General features: G+C 43.6%; 1 protein-coding gene across 2 annotated transcripts; it reads left to right on the plus strand.

Moving 5' to 3' along the window:
* Window positions 1-14,147: 14,147 nt before the first annotated feature.
* Window positions 14,148-18,858, plus strand: LOC101023055 (mannose-binding protein A-like). Of its 2 annotated transcripts, none has more exons than XM_003903709.4 (5): window positions 14,148-14,258; window positions 15,725-15,917; window positions 16,689-16,805; window positions 17,647-17,721; window positions 18,400-18,858. In XM_003903709.4, exons 2-5 carry the CDS (start codon window positions 15,734-15,736, stop codon window positions 18,771-18,773), a joined length of 750 nt encoding a protein of 249 aa, XP_003903758.2. In that variant the 5' UTR covers window positions 14,148-14,258; window positions 15,725-15,733; the 3' UTR covers window positions 18,774-18,858. The 2 variants fall into 2 exon arrangements, with proteins under 2 accessions (XP_003903758.2, XP_017818339.2); XM_017962850.2 differs by having other exon boundaries at window positions 14,246-14,330.
* The last annotated feature ends 6,526 nt before the right edge of the window (window positions 18,859-25,384 follow it).

Consider the following 25,384-nt stretch of genomic DNA (forward strand, 5'->3'; position numbering starts at 1 on the left):
CTGAGCCTGGAGTAACTAAAACATGCCCAGAAAACTTATGTTAGCATGCTGTTGGGCAAAATCATCTAACACAAGGCCTATTTTATAATGAGGTGTTGACTGTCTCATGAAATTTATGGAATGCTGGGCTGAAACTGAATGAATAATTCAGTTATATGTGTACTTGATGTATGGCTTCTACTGGATTTGCATTGCTTTGAAGTCATTGTAAAGTGGAGAAATTTTAAGTCGAGCAATTGCAAATCCAGGACAGTCTGTATTCCCAATTTTATAGATAAATACTTTAGGCCTCTGAAAATTGGTATCTTCTCATTTCTTTTTTTTTAATTTCCAACTTTTATTTTAAGTTCAGGGGTACATATGCAGGATGTGCAGGTTTGTTACACAGTTAAACGTGTGCCATCGTGATTACCTGCACAAATCATCTCATCACCTAGCTCAGCATCCGCTAGCTGTTCTTCCTGAGACTCTCCCTCCTCCCACTCCCCACCTCCAACAGGCCCCAGTGTGTGTTGTTCTCCCCCATGTGTTCATGTGTTCTCATCATTCAGCTCCCACTTTTAAGTGAGAACATGAAGTATTTAGTTTTCTGTTCCTGTGTTAGTTTGCTGAGGATAATGGCTTCCAACTCCATCTATGTCCCTGCAAAAGGACATCATCTTGTTCCTTTTTATGGCTGCATGGTATTCCAGAATGCATATGTACCACATCTATCATTGATGGGCATTTAGGTTGATTCCATGGCTTTGCTATTGTGAGCAGTGCTGCAATGAACATTTGCATGCATGTGTCTTTATGGTAGAATGATTTATATTCCTTTGGGTATATACCCAGTTATGAGATTGCAGGGTCAGATGGTAGTTCTATTTTTAGCTCTTTAAGGAATTGCCACACTATTTTTCACAATGGTTCAACTAATTTACACTTTACCCAACAGTGTATAAGCATTCCCTTTTCTCTTCAATCTCACCAACACCTGTTATTTTTTTACTTTTTAATAATAGCTATTCTGACTGTTGTGAGATGGTAGCTCATTGTGGTTTTGATTTGCATTTCTCCAATGATCAGTGATATTGAGCTTTTTTTATATGATTGTTGGACACATGTATGTCTTCTTTTGAGGAGTGTCTGTTCATGTCATTTGCCCACTTTCTAATGTGTTTCTTTCCTTGTAAATTTGTTTTAGTTCCTTGTAGATGCTGGATACTAGACCTTTGCCAGATGTATAGCTTGCAAAAATTTTCTCTCATTCTGTAGTTGCCTGTTTACTCTGTCGATAGTTTCTTTTGCTGTGCTCTTTAGCTGAATTAGATCCTATTTGTCAGTTTTTGCTTTTATCACAATTGCTTTTGGCGTGTTCATCATGAAATATTTCCCCGTGCCTATGTCTTGAATGGTTTTACCTAGGTTTTCTTCTAGAGTTTTTATAGTTTTGGGTTTTACATTTAAGTCTTTAACCCACCTTGAGTTGATTTTTGTATGTGGCATAAGGAAGGGGTCCAGTTTCAATTTTCTGCATATGGCTGGCCAGTTATCCCAGCACCATTTATTAATAGGAAATCCTTTCCCCATTGCTTGTTTTTATCAGGTTTGTCAAAGATCTGATAGTTGTAGGTGTGTGGTCTTACTTCTGGGTTCTCTATTTTGTTCCATTGGTCTATGTGTCTGGTCTTGAACTGATACCATGCTGTTTTGGTTACTATAGCCTTGTAGTATAGTTTGAAGTCAGGTAGCATGATGCCTCCAGCTTTGTTCTTTTTGTTTAGGATTGTCTTAGCTATTCATGCTCTTTCTTGGTTCCATATGAGTTTTAAAATAGTTTTCTCTAATTTTGTGAAGCTTGTCAATGGTAGTTTAATGGGAATAGCATTGAACCTATAAATTGCTTTGGGCAGTATGACCATTTTCATGATATTGATTCTTTCTATCCATCAGCATGGAATGTTTTTCCATTTGTTTGTGTCATCTCTTATTTCTTTGAGCAGTGGTTTGTTGTTCTCCTTGAAGAGATTCTTCACTTCCCTTGTCAGCTGTATTCTAAGTATTTTATTCTTTTTGTGGCAATTGTGAATGGCAGTTCATTCATGATTTGGCTCTTAGCTTGCCTGTCATTGGTGTATAGGAATGCTAGTGATTTTTGCACATTGATTTTGTATCCTGAGTCTTTGCTGAAGTTGCTTATCAGCTCAAGAAGTTTTTGGGCTGAGACCATGGGGTTTTCTAGATACAGGATCATGTCATCTGCAAACAAAGATAGTTTGACTTCCTTTCTTCCTATTTGAATATTCTTTATTTATTTATCTTTCCTGATTGCCCTGCCAGAACTTCCAATACACAAATAGGGGTGGTGAGAAAGGGCATCTTCGTCTTTGCTGGTTTTCAAGGGGAATGCTTCCAGCTTTTGCCCATTCAGTATAATATTGGCTGTGGGCTTATCATATATGGCTCTTATTATATTGAGGTATGTTCCTTCAATACCTAGTTTCCTGAGAGTTTTTAACATGAAGGGATGTTGAATTTTATCAAAGGCTTTTTTTTGCATCTATTGAGATAATCATGTGGTTTTTGTCTTCAGTTTTGTTTATGTGATGAATCACTTTTATTGATTTGCATATGTGGAACCAACCTTGCATCCTAGGGATGAAGTTTACTTGATTGTGGTGGATAAGCTTTTTGATGTGTTGCTTGATTCAGTTTGCCAGCATTTTGTTAAGGACTTTTGCATCAGTGTTCATCAAGAATATTGATCTGAAGTTTTCTTTTTTGTTGTATCTCTGCCAGGTTTTGGTATCAAAATGATGCTGGCCTCACAGAATGAGTTAGAGAAGAGTTCTTTCTTTCAATATTTTGGAATAGTTTCAGTAGGAATGGTACCAGCTCTTCTTTGTACTTCTGGTAGAATTAAGCTGTGACTCCTTCTGGTCCTGGGATTTTTTTTGGTTGGCAGGCTATTTATTACTGCCTCAACTTCAGAACTCATTATTGGTCTATTCAGGGACTCCCTTTCTTCCTAGTTCACTCTTGGGAGGGCATATATGTTCAGGACGTATTTATCCATTTCTTCTAGATTTTCTAGTTTATATGCATAGAGGTGCATAGATCTCTGATGGTTGTTTGTATTTCTGTGGGGTCAGTGGTGATATCCCCCTTATCATTTCTGATTTTGTCTATTTGAATCTTCTCTTTTCTTCTTTATCAGTCTAGCTAGTGATCTATTTTATAAATTTTTTCAAAAATCCACCTCCTGGATTTGTTTATATTTTTAAGGTTTTTCGTGTCTCTATGTCCTTCGGTTCTGCTCTGATCTTGGTCATTTCTTGTCTTCTGCTAGCTTTGGGGTTTATTTGCTCTTAGTTCTCTAGTTCTTTTAGTTGTGATGTTAAGTTGTTAACTTTCTAGTTTTTTAATGTGGGCATTTAATGCTATAAATTTCCCTCTTAACACTGCTTTAGCTGTGTCCCAGGGATTCTGGTACATTGTATCTTTGTTTTCATTAGTTTCAAAGAAGTTCTTGATGTCTGCCTTAATCTCATTATTTATCCAAGAGTCATACAAGAGCAAGTTTTTCAATTTCTATGTAGTTGTGTGGTTTTGAGTGAATTTCTTCATCTCGAGTTCTAATTTGATTGTATTATTGTCTGAGAGATTGTTTGTTATTATGTCAGTTCTTTTTCATTTGTTGAGGAGTGTTTTACTTCCAATTATGTGATCAATTTTAGAGTGAGTATGATGTGTCAATGAGAAGAATGTATATTCTGTTGGTTGGGGGTGGAGAGTTCTGTAGACATCTTACAGGTCCACTTCATCCAGAGCTGAGTTCAGATCCTGAATATCTTTGTTAATTTTCTGTCTCAATGATCTATGTAATATTGTCAATGGGGTGTTAAAGTCTCCCACTATTATGTGTGGGAGTCTAAGTTTCTTTGAATGTCTCTAAGAGCTTGCTTTATGAATCTGAGTGCTCCTGTATTGGGCACATATATATTTAGAATAGTTATCTCTTCTTGTTGAATTGAACTCTTTACCACTATGTAAGGCCCTTCTTTGTCTTTTTTTATCTTTGCAGGTTTAAAGTCTGTTTTGTCAGAAACTATGATTGCAGCCCCTGCTTTTTTCTGTTTTTCATTTGCTTGGTTAATTTTCCTCCATCCCTTTATCTTGAGCCTATGTGTGTCTTTGCATGTGAGATGGGTCTCTTGAAGACAACATACTGATTGCTGTTAATTCTTTATCCAGCTTGCCATTCTGTGTCTTTTAATTGGGGTCATTTATTCCATTTACATTTAAGAATAGTATTGATATGTGTGGATCTGATTCTGTCATGATGATGCTAGCTGCTTATTTTGCAGACTTGTTTATGTGGTTGCTTCATAGTGTCTCTGCTCTGTGTACTTCAGTGTGTTTTTGCAGTGGCTGATAACAGTTTTCCTTTCCATATTTGGTGCTTCCTTCAGGAGCTCTTGCAAAGCAGGTCTGGTCATGATGAATTTCCTCAGCATTTTTTTTTCTGAAAAGTATTTTATTTCTCCTTTGCTTATGAAGCTTAGTTTGGCCAGATATGAAATTCTGGGTTGGAAATTCTTTTTTTTAAGAAAGTTGACTGTTGGCCCCCAATCTTTTCTGACCTGTAGTGTTTCCACTAAGAGGTTCACAGTTAGTCTGATGGACTTCCCTTTGCAGGTGACCTGGCCTTTCTCTCAGGCTGCTCTTAACATTTTTTCTTTCATTATGACCTTGGAGAATCTGATTATTATATCTTGGAAATGATCTTCTCATGGAGTATCTTACTGGGGTTCTCTGTATTTCCTTAATTTGAATATTAGCCTGTCTTGCTAGGTTGGGGAATTTCTCCTGGATGATATCCTGAAGCACATTTTCCAACGTGGTTCCATTTTCCCCATCACTTTCAGGTACCCCAATCAGTGATAGATTCAGTCTCTTTACATAATTCCATATTTCTTGTAGGCTTTGTTCATTTCTTTTCATTCTTTTGTCTCTATTTTTGTCTGCCTGTCTTAATTCAGAAAGCAAGTTTTCCAGTTCTGAGATTCTTTCCTCTGTTTGGTCTATTCTGCTATTAATACTTGTAATTGCACTGTGAAGTTCTCGCAGTGTATTTTTCAACTCTAACAGGTTGGTTATGTTCCTCTCAAAATTGACTGTTTTGGCTGTCAGTTCCCATATGGTTTTATCAAGATTCTTAGCTTCTTTGCATTGGATCGCAACATGCTCCTTTAGCTCTGCAAAGTTTGTTATTACCCACCTTTTGAGGCCTACTTCTGTCATTTCAGACATCTCAGCCTCAGCCCAGTTCTGAGCCCTTGCTGGGAGGTGTTGCAGTCATTTGGAGAAAAAGGGGCACTCTGGCTTTTTGAGTTTTCAGCTTTTTGAGTTTTCAGCATTTCTGCATTGATTCTTTCTAAACTTTGTTGGCTTACCTACCTTTGATCTTTGAGGTTGCTGACCTTTGGATGGGGTTTTTGTTGTTTTTCTTTGTTGTGGTTGTTGTTTTCTGTCTGTTTGTATTTCTTTTAACAGTCTGCCCACCCTTCCATAGGGTTGCTGTGGTTTGCTAGGAGGCTGCTCCAGATCCTAGTTGCCTCAGTTCTTCCCATACCTGGAGGTATCACCAGTGAAGATGGTCCCAGGGAGAGATCAGAGCTCTGTCCATAATATGTGCTAACGGGAGTGGCTGGAGGGCCTGGTTGGGAGGTCCCGCCAAGTGAGGAGAAATGGATCGGGTCTCCCACTAAAATAAGCAGTATGGCCACCATCTGTCAAAGCTACTACGTTGTGCTACTGGGGGGATTCTTTCTTGTCTGGACTGTTTGGACTCTCCAAAGCCCATAGACTGAAAGGGCTGAGTCAACCCTCCTCCCCGGGGCTCCATTCTGTCTCAGGCAGACTCCACCCTGTTACTGGTGGTTGTCTGGAATTCCAAGCCAGTGGGTATTGTCTTGCAGGTACCATGGAAGTGGAGCCCATGGAATGAGGCTGCTCAGGCTCCCTGGATTTTGCCCCCTTCCTAGGGGTATGTGTGGACTTCCCACCTTTGTACCTCTGAGTTGCAGACACATTTGTTGGAGATCCTGGAGCTATGGCATATAAAACTCCTGGGTCTCTGTATGTGCAAGAGTAGCTGCTCTACCAAGACTGCACACAGCTCTGTGTGTCAGACCTGGCATGGGCTCACGAAGAGATCTCCTGATCAGTGGGTTACAAAGATCTGTGGGAGAACAGTGGTTTCCTGGGGTCATACAATCACATACCACTTCCCTTGGCTGGGGGTGGAGGTTCCCTTGGCTCTGTGTCACTCCTGGGTGGGCCATTGTCCCACACTGCTTTCCTTCCTTGTCTGTGGGTCAACTTATTTCCCTGAACAGTCCCAATGTGACTATCTGGATATTTCAATTTCAGGTGCCGTATTCACTCGCCCTTTTCATTCCTCTCTGTGAGTGCTGAGAACCATAGCTCCTTCTAATTAGCCATCTTTTCGTTTCTTTTTAGATTTATTTTTACTTACTTTATGGTTTAATTTTCTATTGTTACTATACTATTTTATTATATTCTAAATTAATTATTGCTGGTTTGTAAGAAAAACTCTTGATATGTTATTTGTTGATCTTACACCCTACCATCTTTTTGGAACCTCATTTCCCCACAGTACTTCTAGTATAACTGATTCTGTTACATTTTATAAGTATATGTTTCTATTTACAAACAGTAGAAATTTTGTATATCTCTTTATGCCATTTATATGTTTATATTCCCTTTTTATAGGGGCCGGGAGAACCTATAAATTTTTGAAGAGACTCATTGAAATTTTTCATTGAGTCTTTGTAATATAATTTTATGTCTAGAAAACCCTATAATCCTGGCCCAAAAGCTTCTTCAGCTGAAAACAACTTCAGCAAAATTTCAAGATACAAAATCAACATAAAAAATCCCTAGCATTCCTAGATACACCAACAAAAGACAAGCCAAAAGTCAAATCAGGAATGTGATCCCGTTCACAATTGCCACAAAAAGAATAAAATACCTAGCAATACAGCTAACCGAGGAAGTGAAAGATCTCTACAATGAGAATTACAAAACACTGCTCAAATAAATCACAAATGACACCAACAAATGAAAAAACATCCCTGCTCTGGGTAGAAAGAATCAGTACCATTAAAATAGCCATACTGCCCAAAGCATTTTACAGATCTAATGCTATTCACATCAAACTACCAATGACATTCTTCACACAACTGTAAAACACTATTTTAAAATTCATTGGAACCAAACAAAGCTGGAAGCATCACGTTACCCAAACCTCAGCCTATACCACAGGGCTTCAGTAACCAAAACAGCATGGTACTAGTACAAAAACAGACCCATAGACCAAGGCAATGGAATAGAGAGCCCAGAAATAAGGCTGCACTACTACAACCATCTGATTCTCAACAAAACTAAGACAAAAACAAACCAGCAATGAGGAAAAGACTTCCTATTCAGTAAATGGTGCTGGCATATGCAGAAGATTGAAACTGGACCCCTTTTTTATACCACATACAAAAATCAGCTCAAGATGGATTAAAGACTCAAATGTAAAACCCAAAACTATGAAAACCCTGGAAGACAACCTAGGCAATATCATTCTGGACATAGGAACAGGCAAAGATTTCATGGCAAACACAGCAAAAGCAACGCAATGAAAGCAAAAATTGACAAACGGGATCAAATTAAACTTAACAGCTTCTGCACAGCAAAAGAAACTATCAACAGAGTAAACAAACAACATACAGAATGGGAGAAAATATTTGCAAGCTATGCATGTGACAAAGGTCTAATATTCAGCATCTATAAAAACTTAAGCAAGAAAAAAGCATTAAAAACTGAACAAAGAACATGAACAGACACTTTTCAAAATAAGACATACACGCAACCAATAAGCATACAAAAAAATCTTGATATCACTTATTATTAAAAATATAAATCAAAACCACAATGAGATAACATCTCACACCAGTCGGAACAGCTATTATTAAAAGGTCAAAAAATAACAATTGCTGGTGAGGTTGCAGAGGAAAGAAAATGTTTATACACTGTTGGTTAGAGTGTAAATTAGTTCAACTATTGTGAAAAACAGTGTGGCAGTTCCTGCAGCCAAAAAACATACGAAAAAAAGCTCATCATCACTGGTCATTAGAGAAATGCATATCAAAACCACGATGATATACCATCTTACACCAGTTAGAATGGTGATCATTAAAAGTCAGAAAACAAGAGATGCTGGAGAGGATGTGGAGAAATAGGAAAACTTTTACACTGTTGGTGGGAGTGTAAATCAGTTCAACCATTGTGGAAGACAGTGTGGTGATTCCTCAAGGATCTAGAACCAGAAATACCATTTGACCCAGCAATCCCGTTACTGGGTACATACTCAAATGTACATAAATCATTCTACTATAAAGACACATGTATACATATGTTTATTGCAGCACTGTTCACAATAGCAAAGACTTGGAACCAACCCAAATGACCATCAATAATAGACTGGATTTAGAAATGTGGCACATATGCACCATGGAATACTATGCAGCCATAAAAAAGGATAAGTTCCTGTCCCTTGCAGGGACATGGATGAAGCTGGAAACCATCATTCTCAGCAAGCTAACACAAGAACAGAAAACCAAACAATGCATGTTCTCACTCATAAGTTGGAGCTGAACAATGAGAACACATGGACAAAGGGAGGGGAACATCACACACTGGGACCTGTCAGGGGTTGGGGGCTATGGGAGGGATAGCATCAGGAAAAATACCTAATGTAGATGATGAGTTGATGGGTGCAGCAAACCACAATGGCCCGTGTATACCTATGTAACAAATCTGCATGATCTGCACATGTACCCCAGAACTTAAAGTATAATTGAGAAATATATGCAAAAAAACAAATAATTTGCTCAGGAAATTTTTATCTATGTGCATCATAGGATTTTTGCATTATGAGTGAGACTGACCTGTGATATTCCTTCTTTGTATTTTCCTTGTCACATTTTTGTATTGAGATCATTTTGGTTTCAAAAAATAAAAATTTTTAAATTTTTTTCTATTTTCTGGAGGATTTTTTGTGAGATTAAAACAATTTCTTAAATTATTTGTAAAATTCACTGATGAAGACATAATTATAGATTGAATTTATAAATCTATATAGAAAACTATTTAGATTTTTGTACATCTTCTTGTGTAAGTTTTGGAATTGACATTTTTCTAGTTTATCCAGTTCCTATACATTTTCAAATTTACTGGCATAAAGTTATCTGTATTATCATTTTATGATCTTTAAGTCTATAGGATATGTAGTGTTAGACTCCTCATCATTCCTGATATTGGTTATTTGTGACTTCTCTTTTTTCCTTTTTATCAATCTCATCAAAACGTATCCATTCTTTTGGTCTTTTCTAAGAACAAACTTGTGGGTTTGTCCCTTCTGTTGCATTTTATTTTATTTCATTAATTTCTGCTTATTATTATTAATTCAGATTCAGGAAGTACATGTGCAGGTTTGTTACACAGGTATATTGCATGATGCTGAGGTTGGGGCTCCTAGTGATCCCATCACCCAGGAAATAAACATAATACTCAATAGGTGGTTCTTCAGCCCTTGCATTCCTCCCTCCTTCCCCGCTTTTGGAATCCACAGTGTTTATTGCTCCTATCTTCTTGTCCATGTGAGTCCAGTGTTTAGTTCCCATTTCTGGGTGAGAACATGCAGTATTTGGTTTTCTATCTCTGCCTTAATTTGCTTAGGATAATGGCCTCCAGCTACATCCATGTTGCTGCTAAGGACATGATTTGGTTATTTTTTATGGCTGCATGCTCTTCATTATTTTCTTCTGTTTTCTTTGGGCTTAACTTGCCTTATTTTTCTAACATTTTAAAATGGGTATTAGATTAATGATTTTCAGCATTCTTCTTTTCTAAAATGTAGAAAGGCTGTAAATTTTCCTCCAAGTGCAGCTCTAGTTGATCTTATGTGTTTTGATACTTAATTATTCATGATTATTCAGTTACAGTATTTTCTAATTTCTATTAGAATGGCTTTTTTTGGCCTACAGGTTATTTGGAAGCATACTTCTTAATTTTCCTCTTAAATATATAGAGATTTTCAAAGTATTCTTTTACCATTGATATACAGAATGATTGTTCTGTGGTAAGGGAACGTTTTTTGAAATTTGTTGAAACTTGCTTTAATATCCCAGCATATGCTCAATTTTTATTAATGTTTCATAAAAATAGTATCTACCCTTGAATTTTGGGGTGCAGTGTTCCATGTATGTCAAGTAATTCAGGTTTTTTAGTGTATCATTCAATATTTTATCATCTACTGATTTTTGTGTCAGCTTGATGTATCAGTTAATAAGAAAGTTGTATGAAAATCTTCCACATGATTGTGGATTTGTCTGCTTTTTCTTATAATTCTGTCAATTGTTTCTTTATATGTTTTGAGACCATATTTGTAAGTACATACATATTTAGAATTATTGTATCTTTCTGGGAGATCAAACCAGAAATTATGAAGTATTTATTTATGAATTATACTTACAAAATGTAAAAAAAAAAAAGAATGAAAAATACTATTTGACTCAGCAATCTCATTACTGGGTATATACCCAGAGGAATACAAATCATTCTACCATAAAGACACATGCATGTGAATGTTCGTTGCAGCACTACTCACAATAGCAAGGACATGGAATCAACCTAAATGCCTGTCAATGACAAAAGAGTTTTGAGACTACATATTAGTTTTGAGAACAAAAGAACTCCAAGTTCCAAGATCTGAGAGATATAAATTTAGGTTCTTAATGAAACCTGTTCTTTATTAAATTAGTGATTTACATTATTTTTTGATGTTGAACCATCCTTGCATTCCTCTGATATACCCTGCTTGGTCTGATGCTTGATACACTCATTACACAGACTATGGACCGGGCACTAGTATTAACTCATGTAATCCTCATTAACCCTATTTTATAGATGCTATCATTCTTTCAAATTTACAAATAAGAATATTGAGGCATATAGAGGTCAAAGTGATTTACCAAATATTATGCAGTTAATTCATGGGCTAATGAATGTAGGAAATCAGATTCCAGAGACTTCTATTAACCATAAATACATTGCTGGTCTTAATAGCTATTTTTTACATTGTATTTTTGCATCTGTACTTACAGATTAGGTTGGCTGAGAGTTCCTTTCTCTTTTTCTGTCCTTATGCATTCTGTGTTACATATTCGGCTAATTGTGTTAGTTAAGTAGCTGTAGACGCAAACCATTTCTATAACAGAGAAATTATCTCTTCTCTGAAGATTTGCTACAACTCACCTTAAAACCATTTTGTTGATGGAGAAATGGTTGATAATTTTTGACTTCCATTTTAATATTTTATGTGATACAATAATATATTCATTATTCTAACACTTCTAGGGCCAAAGTAAGCAATTATAAACTTTCTTATAATATTATGTATTTTAACTAGTTTTCTAATATATTGCTATAAAATCTACTGTAGATGGTATAATTTTATAATGTTAGTACTATCTATATTAGTATAATAATCCCTTTTCCTTCCTGATTTGTTAATTTCTTATACCTTTTCTATTAATCATTGATATTGTATCAGTCAGCTAACACAATAGTAAATCTCCCTCTGAGGCCTTGCAACAATAAACGTTTTTATTTCCTGCTCTGTATCTTCCAGTTTGTTGAGCTTTGGCTGGTTTCAGCTGAGCGAGCCTGGACTCAGCAGCAGTCAGCTGGACTCCAGACTTTCAGATGAGTTCATGTCTGTTCCATGTAACTTTCCAGGATATACACTACCCATGATTGGGAAAGAAACACAAAAGCCATGTCAAACCTGTAAGCACACGTAAAGCTTCGTTGTAGCTCATGGTCACATGGCCACACCAAACAGCAAAGGGACTAGAGTATTTACTTCTCACACTCTAGTGGGAGCCTTTACGAAGTCCTATGGCAAAGAGCCTGAGATGCAATTTTACAACAAGGCGGAAACAACCCAAATGACCACAACCATATTTGCTAAGTTTATGTCTCTGACAAAGAACCAGTATTCAATTTTATTAGCTCTATAGTATTTTTAATTCTAGTCTGTTAATTTAATTACATAATTCTCATTTATTCCTTCATTATACCCTCTTTTGAAGTGCATATTAATTTATCTGTCATGTAGGGTCCACACTCCTTGGAGGGCTATTTCTGAGGCTTGTCATTTTTATCAGCTCTCACTCTGCTTATCCCCTACTGTATTTGATAATTGTCCCATGATGAACTCAAATCTGCCTGGCCTCCATCTGAGACACCACTGAGGTGCCTGGGCTGTGGGTGTGGTTCTCCACTGAGTTTATGTCTCCACAATGCAGGAGATCATGCTGCGCTGAGACACTGGAAACACAATTTTTCATCTTGACATAAATAACAAAATTCAGTAATAGTCATAAGAGCAGCATAAATTCACCTCTGAGTCTATGAGAGGACAGACCTATGGGTATACATCCTTGGGGGAGAAACTCGTCCCCTCCAGAATCCAGGTTTTCTCAGGTTTCTTTGCTCCTAGGTGTATTTACCTCCTGCCTACCCTCTGTCTACTCAGAACCACCCTTTCTCTAAGTCTGCAGCACAGTTAGGATCCCGGCTCAATGCAAATCTGTCAGTTCCACTTTCCCACCTTCCTGGGAGATCTGCCTATTTTCTGTGTGAATTGAAAGTCCTTTGTCTTCTGGGCCTATGGGCCCTTCAACATTGTGTCAATGGCATCAGGAAATCCAGCTCTGAGAGTGATCTTCTTTACCTTGGGGGCCCCCCTTGGTGCGTGGCAGGCCCCCTGAATGGGAACCAGAGGGCCACTGGATGGGGCCTGATGACATGAGTACACAGGGTGAGGACCCTTGAGAAACCAAAATCCCCATCACCAGGCAGAGTCACAGGGAAGTGACCCACCTCACTCCCCACCTGGGAAAAACAAACCTCTGAAGTTATTTGGTGACATGAAGCGTTTCAAAGACTGGGTGTGAGTTTGGAGGAAGGCAAGCATTAAAGCTCACATCTGGGACCTGAACGGCTTGACCAGCCTCTGGTAACAAGAACTGGACACTTCTGGAAATTCAGGCCTGGATGAGCACAGATGGTCTAAGTCTCTGCCTCTCTCTTCATCCTTGTACCAAATCCTCCTCTGTGCCCAGCCCTGGATTGCACCCTGGGGACAGAGATGTGAACTGAGTACAGCTCCTGCCCTAGAAAAGTGAGGTCACTGGTAAAGGGGGCACAGATGGTAGCTCCAGTCAGAGAGAAGAGGGCTGATTTGAGGACACGCTGCTGGAGGATTCATTTGTTCCACAAGTGTTTATTGAGCATTGATTCTGTTTCCAGGCACTCTTCTCGGTGGAGAAACAACAGCTAGGGAACAAGACCCCTGTTCTCATGAGCTTCTCATTCTACAGGGATGGGGGGTGGTTGGTGGTCAATCAATATGCCACCAGTAAGCAAAGATACAAGAAGATATCTGGACAGAGGGAGCAGCGAGCGCCAACACCCACATTCGGCTTTGGATTGAAGTCAGCTGCAAATACCCCTTCCCTTTGTGCCTGGCCCTGTGTACCTAGATGCCCAAAGAAGACATTTGACAAACATTCTAAATGAGAAGAGAGGAAGGAGGTGACTCAGTGCTAGGGGTGTTTAGTCTCTCCACTCTAGCCCTACAATAAACAAAATACAAATGGAAGTAGTTCAATCAACTGATACAAAGGTGTGTACACATGTGGGTGTTTGTGTGCATGTGTGTGTATGTGTGTGTGCATGCATTTGTCTGGTGGAAAATCTATGCATTCTTCTTCTGAAAATAAATATCTGAAGAAAACTACCCTGGGAACCTGTGACTCTGGAAGCTCAGAGGCGCTGAGTCATAGAGATGGATGCCTGCGAGGAGGTAGTGGGGGGGGGGGGGGCGGTGGTTAGGGCACTAATGTAGAGAGCTGCCCAGTGCTGTGCTAGAGACCCTGCCAGCAGCCCTGGAGAGCTGCCCAGGACACAGTAGTTCTAGGGATGGTTGATTATTAATCTGGGGTTGAAGGCCAATCCAGCGCTGTCCCTGGTCACCACACTGATTGGATTGGACGTCGCTGAGGCACCTGTCAGAGGCCTGGGCTGGAGGACCAGCTTCCCTGCCACTAACTCCAGGCTCCGAGGAAGCCCTAGTAAGTCATTTCTGGAGGAAAGAAGTAGGGGCCTGGGCCAAGAGACTGGCTTCTTGACTGAATCCTGGTGAGGTAGGGGTTTGGGGTGGTCATCAGATCCACCTGGGGCCTCTCTTTCTCTCTGGCCCAAGCAACTGGGAGCTTCCTGTATCCACTTGGCCATCAGCAAACTAAAGGGTGGTCTTTGCCAAAGTGAAGAATAGAAGTGGTATGTGCACGCCAGTGACAGGTACAAGCCTTGACTGTGGCATCCAGTGCCAATTCAGCACCAACAGGAGAGATTTTTTAAAAAAGACAAAGATGATAGAAAGAGGAAAGTTGGAGAAGGACATGACCACAAAAGTTCCCTTCCAACTGGGCATCTCTCACTGTGTCCTGGAGGAAGGGAAGGGTTAAGGGACTGTGGCTGGGATAGCAAAGGCAGATGCAGTGTTGGGCAGCAAGAGTCAGAACATTGGGATTTGAGGCTGGAGCAGAGCAGAGGAAGAGTCCCATGGGGTCCCACGGCTGCCAAGCGTCCTGGAGGACAGGCCAACCTGGACAAAGGCTCGAAGAGACTCTGATGGCTGGGTAGGGGCACAGAGCTTGGGGGGCATCTGGGCAACCTCCATGATGGGGAGCAGGAGCTGAATCCCTCCAGACTCAGGCTGAGCAGAAATTTCAGAGCCTGGTGGTGAAATGGCCTCTCAGTGGAAGATCTCAAACCAAGAGAAGTCTCATCTGCACAGGATCAATCACCAAAAAAGTTCCCATTTTGAAGGTCAGAATCCTGCCTCAGGGCACTCTAGGTCCCAATCCCACAGCAAGTGCCTGTCACAAAATAGACATTATGCAAGATGGTCAAGAAGCAGCTGGGGAAACAGGGGCTGCTCTGAGGACAGCTGGAGCCCCACCATGTCAATCAGAAGTTTTATAGGAAGTGAGAGAGTGGATATCATCAACCAAGTCCAGCCAAGAGATGGACCTTGTGGGACCTCAGGTCTCCTGCCCCAGTCTGAGTACAGCTCTTTCCTTCCATAGGAAAGGAAGAAGGAAACCATGGCTCCTTTAGCACTTTAGAAAGAAATCCGAGCAATCCAGGGGCCAAAGCTCACACAGGCAATGAGCTCTCTTCACCTTTGTCAGGACACTGGACACAGGGCTCATGGATAATCCTCGAACCCTGTGGGCTGTCAAGTAGGAGGTGCCTACCTGTTAAGATTTGTGCTGGCAGGAGCTCTGGGACCCCAGGGAGAATGGGCTCGTGTTCATCTTGCACCTGCCTTTGTTTTGGCACTGATCTAACTCTCACATTTTTTACCCACCCATCTCCCTAGTAGCCTGAAAGTCATTCAGAGCCAGGGGTTGTGATGGTCCCCTCTGTGTCCACTGTGCCCAGCACGGGGTCCAGCACACCACAGTGGGTAGCAAATGCTATTTAAATCAGATGGAATGAAATTCCCTTCCTTCACTTTCTTCACTTCAAGGTAAGGACCATGTTCCTGTTTCCGTCATTCCCTGTCCTTCTCCTGTCTGTGGTGACAGCTTCCTGCTCCGAAACAAAAGCCTGTGAGGATGCCCAGAAGACCTGCTCCGTGATTACCTGTGGCATCCCCGTCACCAATGGCACCCCAGGCAGAGATGGGCGAGATGGACCCAAGGGGGAAAAGGGAGAGCCAGGTCTGGGACAGGTTTCTGTGGCTTCCTAAATCTCCACCTCCAGCAGGTGTTCAAGCAAATCTGTGCTTGAGCCTGCCACACAAGGGTTAAAGCACAGACTTGGGGAGGCTCCCCTTTTGTTGTTGTTGTTGTTCTTGTTGTTGTTTTGAGATGGAGTCTCGCTCTGTCGTCCAGGCTGGAGTGCGGTGGCGCAATCTCCGCTCACTGCAACCTCCACCTCCCGGGTTCACGCCATTCTCCTGCCTCAGCCTCCCGAGTAGCTGGGACTACAGGCACCCGCCACCACGCTGGGCTAATTTTTTATATATGTTTAGTAGAGACGGGGTTTCACCGTGTTAGCCAGGATGGTCTTGATCTCCTGACCTCGTGATCCACCCACCTCAGCCTCCCAAAGTGCTGGGATTATAGGCGTGAGCCACTGCACCTGGCTTAAGGTTCCCCTTTCATCAGGACTCAAGCTACACCAGAACAATCCCTGTAAAATACCATTGTCTCCAAAACAAAGCTGCTTGCTGACTGTCCGGGATCCCATATTTCCACACAAGAACTGGGGGTTTGTGGTTGTCCCTACAGAAAAGGGTGTCCCACCTGCTTGGGGAGCTGGGCTTGGTGCAGGCCTTCCACTGGGATGCAGGAGGGTCTTTCTTTTTTTGGGTTACATCGCTAGCTCACTGGCTGTTCCGGGGGTAAATATGAATGGAGTATTGAGCTTTCTGGAAAAAAAAAAAAGAATGACAGTCACTAGGTCATCTTCCCTTTGTCTTGCAACAGGTCAAGGGCTCAGAGGTTTGCAGGGCCCTCCTGGGAAGTCGGGGCCCCCAGGAAACACCGGGGCTCCTGGAATTCCAGGACCAAGGGGACAAAAAGGAGATCATGGGGACAATTCAGGTAAGGGGCATACCTTAGCATTGTGGCCTGGGGGTCCCGGGCCTGAGGAGCTGGAGGGCCAGCTGGGAGGTCCCCTTCTCCTGCTGCCTCATGGGAAGATGCACAACTTTGCATCCTGGCCCAGCGCCCCCAGTCCTCTCAGCTTTACTTGGGGCCTGAGGGGACTCCCATAGGTGCCCAGATGCAGACGTTCAAGCCATGTAGGGCCATTCCCTCGTCAGGCCCCTTAGCAGATGGGCCCTGGCTTTTCTTCAGTGGAAACAGTCCAGTGTGCACCTCCAGGGTGCCAGGGAGGAAACAGGCCCTTTAGGGGATTGGGTTTATGTCCATTGTCACAAGAGTGGCATGAAAACGTTCTGCCTTTTTCGAACCCTGGGTGAAGGGGAACATCACAGCAACTTAGTTCAGAGAAAAATGGAGCAAATTCAATAAGAACAAAAGAACAATGACAACCTACTTATTCATATTTGTCTACCAGTCTGTCAAAATAATAAAGGTATTAAAAAGTGTATCTGGAATGAGAAATGAAAATGAATGACAAAGAAATGTTTTCAGAAAGAGGAGTAATGAGTTGAGTATTTGCTTATGAATTCTTACAATATGACAATATGCAAGCTGTATGTGGAGACAGGGGTCCAGGCCTGAAGTTCCAGGTTGTGAAGGGATGCAGAGGTATAGCTGGGAAGCAGGAATGTAGTCATTTTCCCCCTTTTATTTCTTTTGCTTTCTTATTTTCCTCAAATAAGCGTTCTTCTTAGTAAGCCACTTTGTTTTTTTCAAAATGCTCCACTCTCCAACTTAAGGTCTTCTCCATAAATACCTTCTCCCTGTTGCTTTGCAGTTGCTGAGGCTAAGCTGGCCAACTTAGAGAGACAGCTGCAGAGCCTGAGAGCAGAACTGGACCACATGAAGAAGCGTGAGCTTTCTCTCTGCCCATAACGTGTTCTTGGCTCTCACTCTTTTCTTCAGCGCACTCTAGGTTTGGAGGAGGTGGGAGGGGAACTAATTCATGAACACTTGTTCTACACCAGGGCCTGTGCTGGGTGGCATTTTCCCATAAGATGGTTCCATTCAATCCTCTCAGCAACCTCAGCTGTGGTTGTTGAACTTGCTTTATTGACAGGTGAGGAAACCGAGGTGCAGGAAGTGTTTGTTGGTGACTCATTTCAGGTCACACAGCTGGGAAGTGGCAGGGGAGGGTTTGAATGGAGGTCTGTCCTCTCCAAAGTCTGTGCTCCTTCCTTGTTATCTACTGTACTCTGATGTCTGTCCCTGCCTCTTCCTTATCCTGGTGCCCAAGCCTGCAGTGGGGCCCAAGACTGTCTCCCTATGTGCACCTGTGCCAAGGCAGGTTTTAGCAGATGCTTTTTCAAGGTGGGATATCCCAGGGGAGCCTGGGCTGTCTGCAGGGGTCTGGACGCCCCTTCCCAGGCTTTGCAGCTGAGGTCTGCTTCCTGACCAGGCTCTGGACTGAGCTGCTGGGCACAGGGCAATTTTTCAGAGATCTGACTTCCCAGGCGACTCAGACTACTTGCCTACTGTCCTGGGCTGGGTTCCAAACCCAGTCAGCCTCACTCACCATTTGTGGTTTCAGTGCAAGCCTTCTCCTTGGGGAAAATGTCTGGGAAGAAGCTCTTCGTGACCAACGGTGAGCGGATGCCTTTCTCCGAAGTGAAGGCTCTGTGTGCTGGGCTCCAGGCCACGGTGGCTGCCCCCAAGAATGCCGAGGAGAATAAGGCCATCCAGGATGTGGCCAAAGACACTGCCTTCCTGGGCATCACAGATGAGGCAACCGAAGGCCAGTTCATGTACGTGACGGGCGGGAGGCTGACCTACAGCAACTGGAAGAAGGATGAGCCAAATGACCACGGTTCAGGGGAGGACTGTGTGATTCTCCTGAGCAATGGGCTCTGGAATGACATCTCCTGCACGTTCTCCTTCATCGCCATCTGTGAGTTTCCTGCCTGAAGAGGCACGTTCCTCAACCCCCTTCTTGGCTCCCTATTGCTCTCTCTGCTGCTTTGGAAGAGAATTCAATGCTGGTTTTCTTCTGCCCTGTGTTGAGTCCTTCCTTCATGTGGATGGGAGGAAAATGAAGGGGATATATTTGATTGTGGGGTGAGAACAGAAGAAGAGGCTGGCTGTGGGGCACAAGGGTTCTGGTTCAGCACATGGCAAAGGACACCCCCATCCCACTAGGAGCACAGCGCTGGGTCGATGTCCACCCTGGAAAGGGCCACGTCTGACCCTCTCATTTCATGGTGAAGACACTGAAGCCCGCTAGAAAGACCCAGTGGGGCCACACCTGGGTCAGAGTAGGCTGTAGATTCCAGCCACTGAGAGATCTTGTTCCTTTTCTCCAAGAGTCGCCACTACTGGATGCCTAAACTCCTTCCATGGCAAGCCCAGACCTCTCTAGGACACAGGTATTGTTTCTAGTTGTTCATGAGCTGCGCCAGACAACCTCTCACTGCCTGACTGTAACACCTGGCAATCTCCTGCGTGGGCAACAGTTGTTAGTCCTAGGAATCCTTTCATCATGCCCACGTAGCCATGCCACCCTTTAGTCACTAGGGTGACCTTAAAGCCAAAGAACAGCTTTTCCTCCTGCATCATTTTAGGAGGCTGACTCGATGTTGAGGTGTGTCAGCTGCGTGTGAGGAGGCAAATTGTCACGCAGGGTGTGCCCTTCTCCGCAGACCTCCTGAGTCTCATGAGTCTTAGCCCCAACTCCTACTCAAGTCCCCCACCTGCCCAGCAGTCCCTCCTTTCCCTGTAACATCCTCTTCCCATTATAGGTCAATGGGCCCATTATCACACAATGAGATGGGAAAATATTTCATAAATAGGCTAAGGGCCACTTTAACTCTGTGAACAGTTTTAGTTAATCTTAGTTTTCTATTTTACTTCTCTTTGTATCTGAACTACCAGGAAAATCACCTCATGGTTGGTAAGCGCTTGATGAATATTTGTCAAATGGGTGCATCAAAAAATTACACAGGGACGCAGGGGTAGGAACCCAGGGACTGAATGTCAAGCACGCTTTCTCCCAGGAGTCCTTCTTCTGTGGGACTATCTGGGCAGGGCTGGGACATGCCAAGGGCATTGGGACCATCAGGGTGAGGGTGGAAGCACCTGTGTCCTTGGCCTCTGGCCTACATAGACAGCCATATCACTAAATTTTCAATTCCAAATATATAGGGTATATTGACACAATTGGGGTCAATGAGAGGAGTATTTTTGTGATGTCGAGCAAAATAATTACTTGCTTCCAGTGCAATCCAGACTGCTTACCGAGGGAACAGGAAATTGATTAAGCTTTAGAAGCACTTATGAAGCCACAGTTTATGGCAAATAGAGAAAAGAAGGACCAGAAACTTTTTAGAGGGAGAAAAGACACACATATACAGTGACCCAGAACAAAAGAATGACCAGAACCAAGCATTAATGTTACACCTGAATGTTCTCACAGCCAAGATGAAAATGAGAAAACTGGCCGGTGATGGTTATATCGTTCTTCCTATGTTATGCTAAGGAGGGTTGTCATGGTCAGTGCTGAGATGAATACCTCCTTTTCCACACTGGGCATAAAGGACAATATCTTCAGCCATGAAACTGTAAAACATGCAGTTATGTACTCCACAGGGGTGGTTTTCCAGCATGCAATGATTGCCCCTCAGTCAGGGAAATGCAAAAAATCTTGCAGGGCAAGCTCCAATTCTTCCATCCTCCTTTCAGACTACTTCTCTTAGTTCCTTCTACGGGGCTCTTTTCCTCCTCTCTCTCTCTCTATCACTACAGCCTCATGTTCCTGCTCTAAGAGCTTTTTATGCCACCAATGCTCTGTCCTCCTCCCCAGCTCATAAGCCTCCTCTCCTGCCCCCTGGCACTTTGAGGTTCCTTGCTGATTCTCTCTTCTCTCGGCTCACCTGGCAGGGCATGAAGGTTCCTATTTCTATTTGATAGTAAGGAAGATTGCCATGGTCAGTGCTTCCGGATGGGTCAGGCTTTGTTCTCTCCCTGATCCAGCACCTGACCATCTCTTTCGAGCTCCTTTCTCTAAATGTATCTGCAGCCACGTTATTCTTCCTTCAGTCTGGAATTGAGACAGACTGCCTGTCTGTATTCATTTCTCAGTTTTTATCTGCAAGCAATGGAAGCCTGATGTGTGTTAGCTGGGGAGAAGGCGGAGTTAATCTGAAGATACAGGTTTCTTTTTCTGTAAGAAAGATGCCAAGAAAAACAATTTTTAAAAAAGATACAGGATTCTCATGAAAGTCCAAAGACAGAAACTTCAGTTCATCCAGGCCTTCCAGGACCTGGGACAAGAGGAACATTTTGGATTTAAGATGACCCTCCAAACAGTCTCCCTCCCTCCTACCCATCCTTCCTTCCTCCTTCCCTTTCTTCCTTCCTCCCTCCCTCCTTCCCTTCCTTCCTCCCTTCCTTTCTCCCTCCCTTCCTCCCTTCCTTTCTTCCTCCCTTTCTCCCTTCCCTACTTCTCTCCTTCCCTTCTCGCTCCCTCTTTCTCTGTCTGAAGGACTGAGGACAGACAGCTTCCTTTACTAAGGAATAGACAATGGTTGATATCTCTTGCACAGGGAACCCAATGAAGCCACGCACTCCACAGACAGGCCTGAGGGGCCCCAGGCAGCTCATTCCCCTGAGATTGCAGGAGTGGGGATGGCTGTGAGCAACCTCTTGAGCCCTGCCGTTTGTTCTAATGGAGTAGATGTCTCTGCCATTCATTTCTCACGTTGGTTTTTGGACCACGGAGTTGAAAGACATCTCCTAGCTGCAGTCTTCTTTTGCTGCCTCTTGCGTGGAGTAAAAACCTGAAGGCCATGCTCAGAGCACTCCTGGAAGGGAAGCTGGTGTTCAGAACTCTGTGCAGCCTGGGCTCGGGCTCTGGGCCATGCCCAGGGAAGAATACGGCCCGGGTCTCTGTGCACTATGTTAGGACTGAAGGACAGACGGCTTGGCGGGTGGGAAGTTCAGATTTTGGGAACAGGAGACAGGGATTTCAGGTTAGCTCTGTGACTAATGTACTGAGCAGCATGTCAGTTTCCTGGGCCTCAATTTCCCTGTCTATAAATAGGTACTAAAGACTTCTTTCTTCTAAAACTTAATGAATCAATTGTCACACACAAACCCAGACTGTAGGAGCCAATTCAGGAGCAAAGCAGCAGGATCTGAGAACTGTTTTCAGTTGTATTGTGTGTGTGTGTGTGTGTGTGTGTGTGTGTGTGTGTGTTGTTTTTTGTTTTGTTTTGTTTCAAGACAGGATCTTACTCCGTCACCCAGGTTGAAGTGCTGTCGCATGATCACAGCTCACCGCAACCTTGACTTCCTGGACTCAAACGATCCTCCCACCTCAGCCTCCTGAGGAGCTGGGATTACAGGCATGCACCATCATGCCCAGCTAGTTTTTAGTATTTTGTAGAGATGAGGTTTCACCATGTTGTCCAGGCTGGTCTCGAACTCCTGAGCCCAGGAGATCCCCCCACCTTGGCCTCCCAAAGTGTTAGGATTACAGGTATGAGCCACTGTGCCCGGCCCTGTTTTCAGTTTTTGTTGCCTGGCAATTCTGTCCAAAGTATTGTGGGATAAATATTTATCAGCTATTTCTGAATTCTACAGAAGAGTCTGGGTAAATTAGAATGACAAATATACCTTGGCCTCAAGATGGGAACTTCGGATTTAAATTATGTCTACAGAAGTAGAGGCACAGCAAGTATAATCACAATTTCCCTCCTGTGTTTGAATGAAGGAGGCTACCAAAGCCTGTGACACTCGAGGCCCAGGCTCCTGCCTGGGTCTGAATCCTGGAATTGTAGGGCCTTGTGCCTGCAGGACACTGTTTCCTCAGAGTCCTACAGCTCTGCTGCTTCACTTTAGCCATGTCCAAGCCAGAAGATAGGGGCTTGGGGTACCAGCTGAGGGCCCAGTGTTCACATCTGTCAAATCTTCTTCCTGCTGGTGCCAGCCAGCCTCCCTTCTCTGTGGCTGTCAGAGAGGGACCAGTGCCAGGGGTCACAGTCAGTCCCTGGACTTGCCCTCTGTGTCACAGCAGAGCCTCTGACCTAGAAGGCTGTTTGCTTGTCATTATGTAACTGATCTGTGCTTTTGAGCCTGCCAAAGCTCAGGGTTTTTCCATTAACTGAAAAGGGATTGGATGTTATCAGAGGGCCTGGGCTGGAGGTGCCGGGAAGTGGATTTTGTAAAGCCATGTTGTCCTGGTAACCCTGAGTGGCTGATGTGCTGCTGGGAAGAGGGGAGGAGATCAGGGCAGTGGGCCATCTGGGAAAGGGTGCTCACAACCCTGGTGGCCACTGTGTGGGGAGTAGACAGTGTCCCCAACTATGAACCTGTGGTTTGTCCAGGAAACACAAGTGCATGTTTCAAAGAAGTGGGGTGCAAGCAGCCATTCATTAACCAAGCAAATGCCTTGGGCAAGGCTAGCCATTGCCAACCCACAGCCCAGCCTGCCCTACCCTGACTTGTGCTTGTGCCACCTTGCACATCTCTTCTAAGTAGTAGTGACCAGCAGAATTGACTGGCATGCTTGACAAAATCATAGGCTCTTGGCATCATTCTGGACCCAGTGAGTGAAAACCTTAGAAATCTGTCATCTTCATGGGTTTCTCAGGTGTTCCAGATGTCTGGCCAGTTTTGAAACCACTGCCCCAAGAAATACAGATATCACAGTGGCTTTCTGCCTGCCTCTCACCATACAGGGTGACCCTGGAGCCTAGAAGCCAGCATTTTCCCATTTCCCATTCCTTATAGCACCCCCTATAAGGGGGTGCTGTTTAACTCTATAGTGTCAGACCCCAAACGATCTCCCTCAACGGACCAGCGCCCCAGTAGTGAAAACCAACTGCAGACCCAAATCTTCCTATTTCCAGGGTCTCACTGCTTCCTGTGACTTTAGGGAGGGGGTCTGGGGTTTGGACAGCTCTGAGGAGCTTCAGAGCACATGAGGCACTGGATGCATGAGACCTTGAGGGGGGGAATTGTGTACACATGGGCTTGGGGCTGTTTGTGGGTATTGTTGTGCATGTGTGAGTGTGTGTTGAGTGCCTGTATGGAAACCAGCAGGCCCAGTGCTTGAGGTTCTCAGCATTCTGCCACTGGGGGGCTCAGCCCCTACCTCCCCGAGCCTGTCTCCAGGTCCATATCTGCATACTCCCCACTGAAGAACATTGGCTCGGGCTGACTCCAGAGACTCTGGGTGAGTTGGGGTGCTTGATCATAGACAAAAGGTCCTCCGTAAGAGGTCATAAGCTGTGTTCTAGCACACCGGGGGGGTCCACAGAGATTGAGCACTAATATGATCCTCTTCCCCTGCCAGGTCTTAGATTGTATGTCACCATTCCCCCCGCCACCCAAGTCCCTGCCTGACCACTGAAGCTAAGGTTGCTCCAACCCCAGTCACCATTACAGCACTCCTTTTTATTTTCTTCTAAGAATTATGGTTATCTGACGTCATCTTGGCCATCTGCTCAAGTTATGTCAGTGTTGCAAAGTCGTTAAGAATAAGGAATCTAGCCAGGGTCAGTGGCTCACGCCTGTAACCCCAGCACTTTGGGAGGCCGAGGTGGGCAGATCATCTGAGCTCAGGATTTCGAGACCAGCCTGGGCAACATGGCCAAACCCCACCTCTACTAAAAATACAAAAAATTAGGCGGGCATGGTGGCGCATGCCTGTAACCCCACCTACTCAGGAGGCTGAAGCAAGAGGATTACTTGAGCCCAGGAAGCACAGGTTTCAGTAAGCAGAGATCGTGCCACTGTGCCCCAGTTGGGGCAATGGAATGAGACTCTGTCTCAAAAAAAAAAAAAAAAAAAAGAGTGAGGATTCTGGAGTCAGACTGCCTGGATTCAAATCCTGGTTCTACCAGTTTGCACCTGTGTGACCCTGGGCAAGTCACATAATACACTCTCTGTGTGTTAGTTCCCTTCTTGGTAAAATTGGGATCATGACAGTGTCCACCTCAGAGGGTTGTTGAAGGAATCGATGAACTGATGTAAGTAAGGCGATTAAGACAGCACTGGCCTGCAATAAAGGCCGTGCCAACATTCGTCCCTACTGTTGTGATTAGTACAAGACCGTATCACTCACCTCTGCAGTCCCAGTGCCTTGAAAAGGGCTGGGAACCACATACACACTTAATCAATAACTGTTGAGTGAATAAGTGATGAATAATAAATGAATGAATCTGAGTCCTCCACCAAGATGGGTGACCCAATTCCCTTCTCTGGAGCTTAACTCAGCTCTAAGCTGGATCCAAGAGAGAAACAGCAAAACTCATTTGGAATATGGTTATGGGCACAGCCTCCATTCTCTGATAATTGAGTATCCCTGGCCCCAGCAGCAGTGGCCATGTGCAGCCGGTACTGTGGCCTCGTGCTGTCCCCTGCTGGTTGCCTCCAAGACAAGGCCAGCAAATCCAGAGAGACTCAAGCCCAGCCAGGTGACTGGTGGGATCACATGAGCACCTTGTCTGCAACTTCAGATGCTCCTGCTTTCCTCCTCTCCATGATTGTCCTGGTTGCTTTGCTCACTTGGGTTGTGT

This window comes from Papio anubis, chromosome 11 (assembly GCF_008728515.1).
Source record: "Papio anubis isolate 15944 chromosome 11, Panubis1.0, whole genome shotgun sequence".
NCBI classification, from domain to species: Eukaryota; Metazoa; Chordata; class Mammalia; order Primates; family Cercopithecidae; genus Papio; species Papio anubis.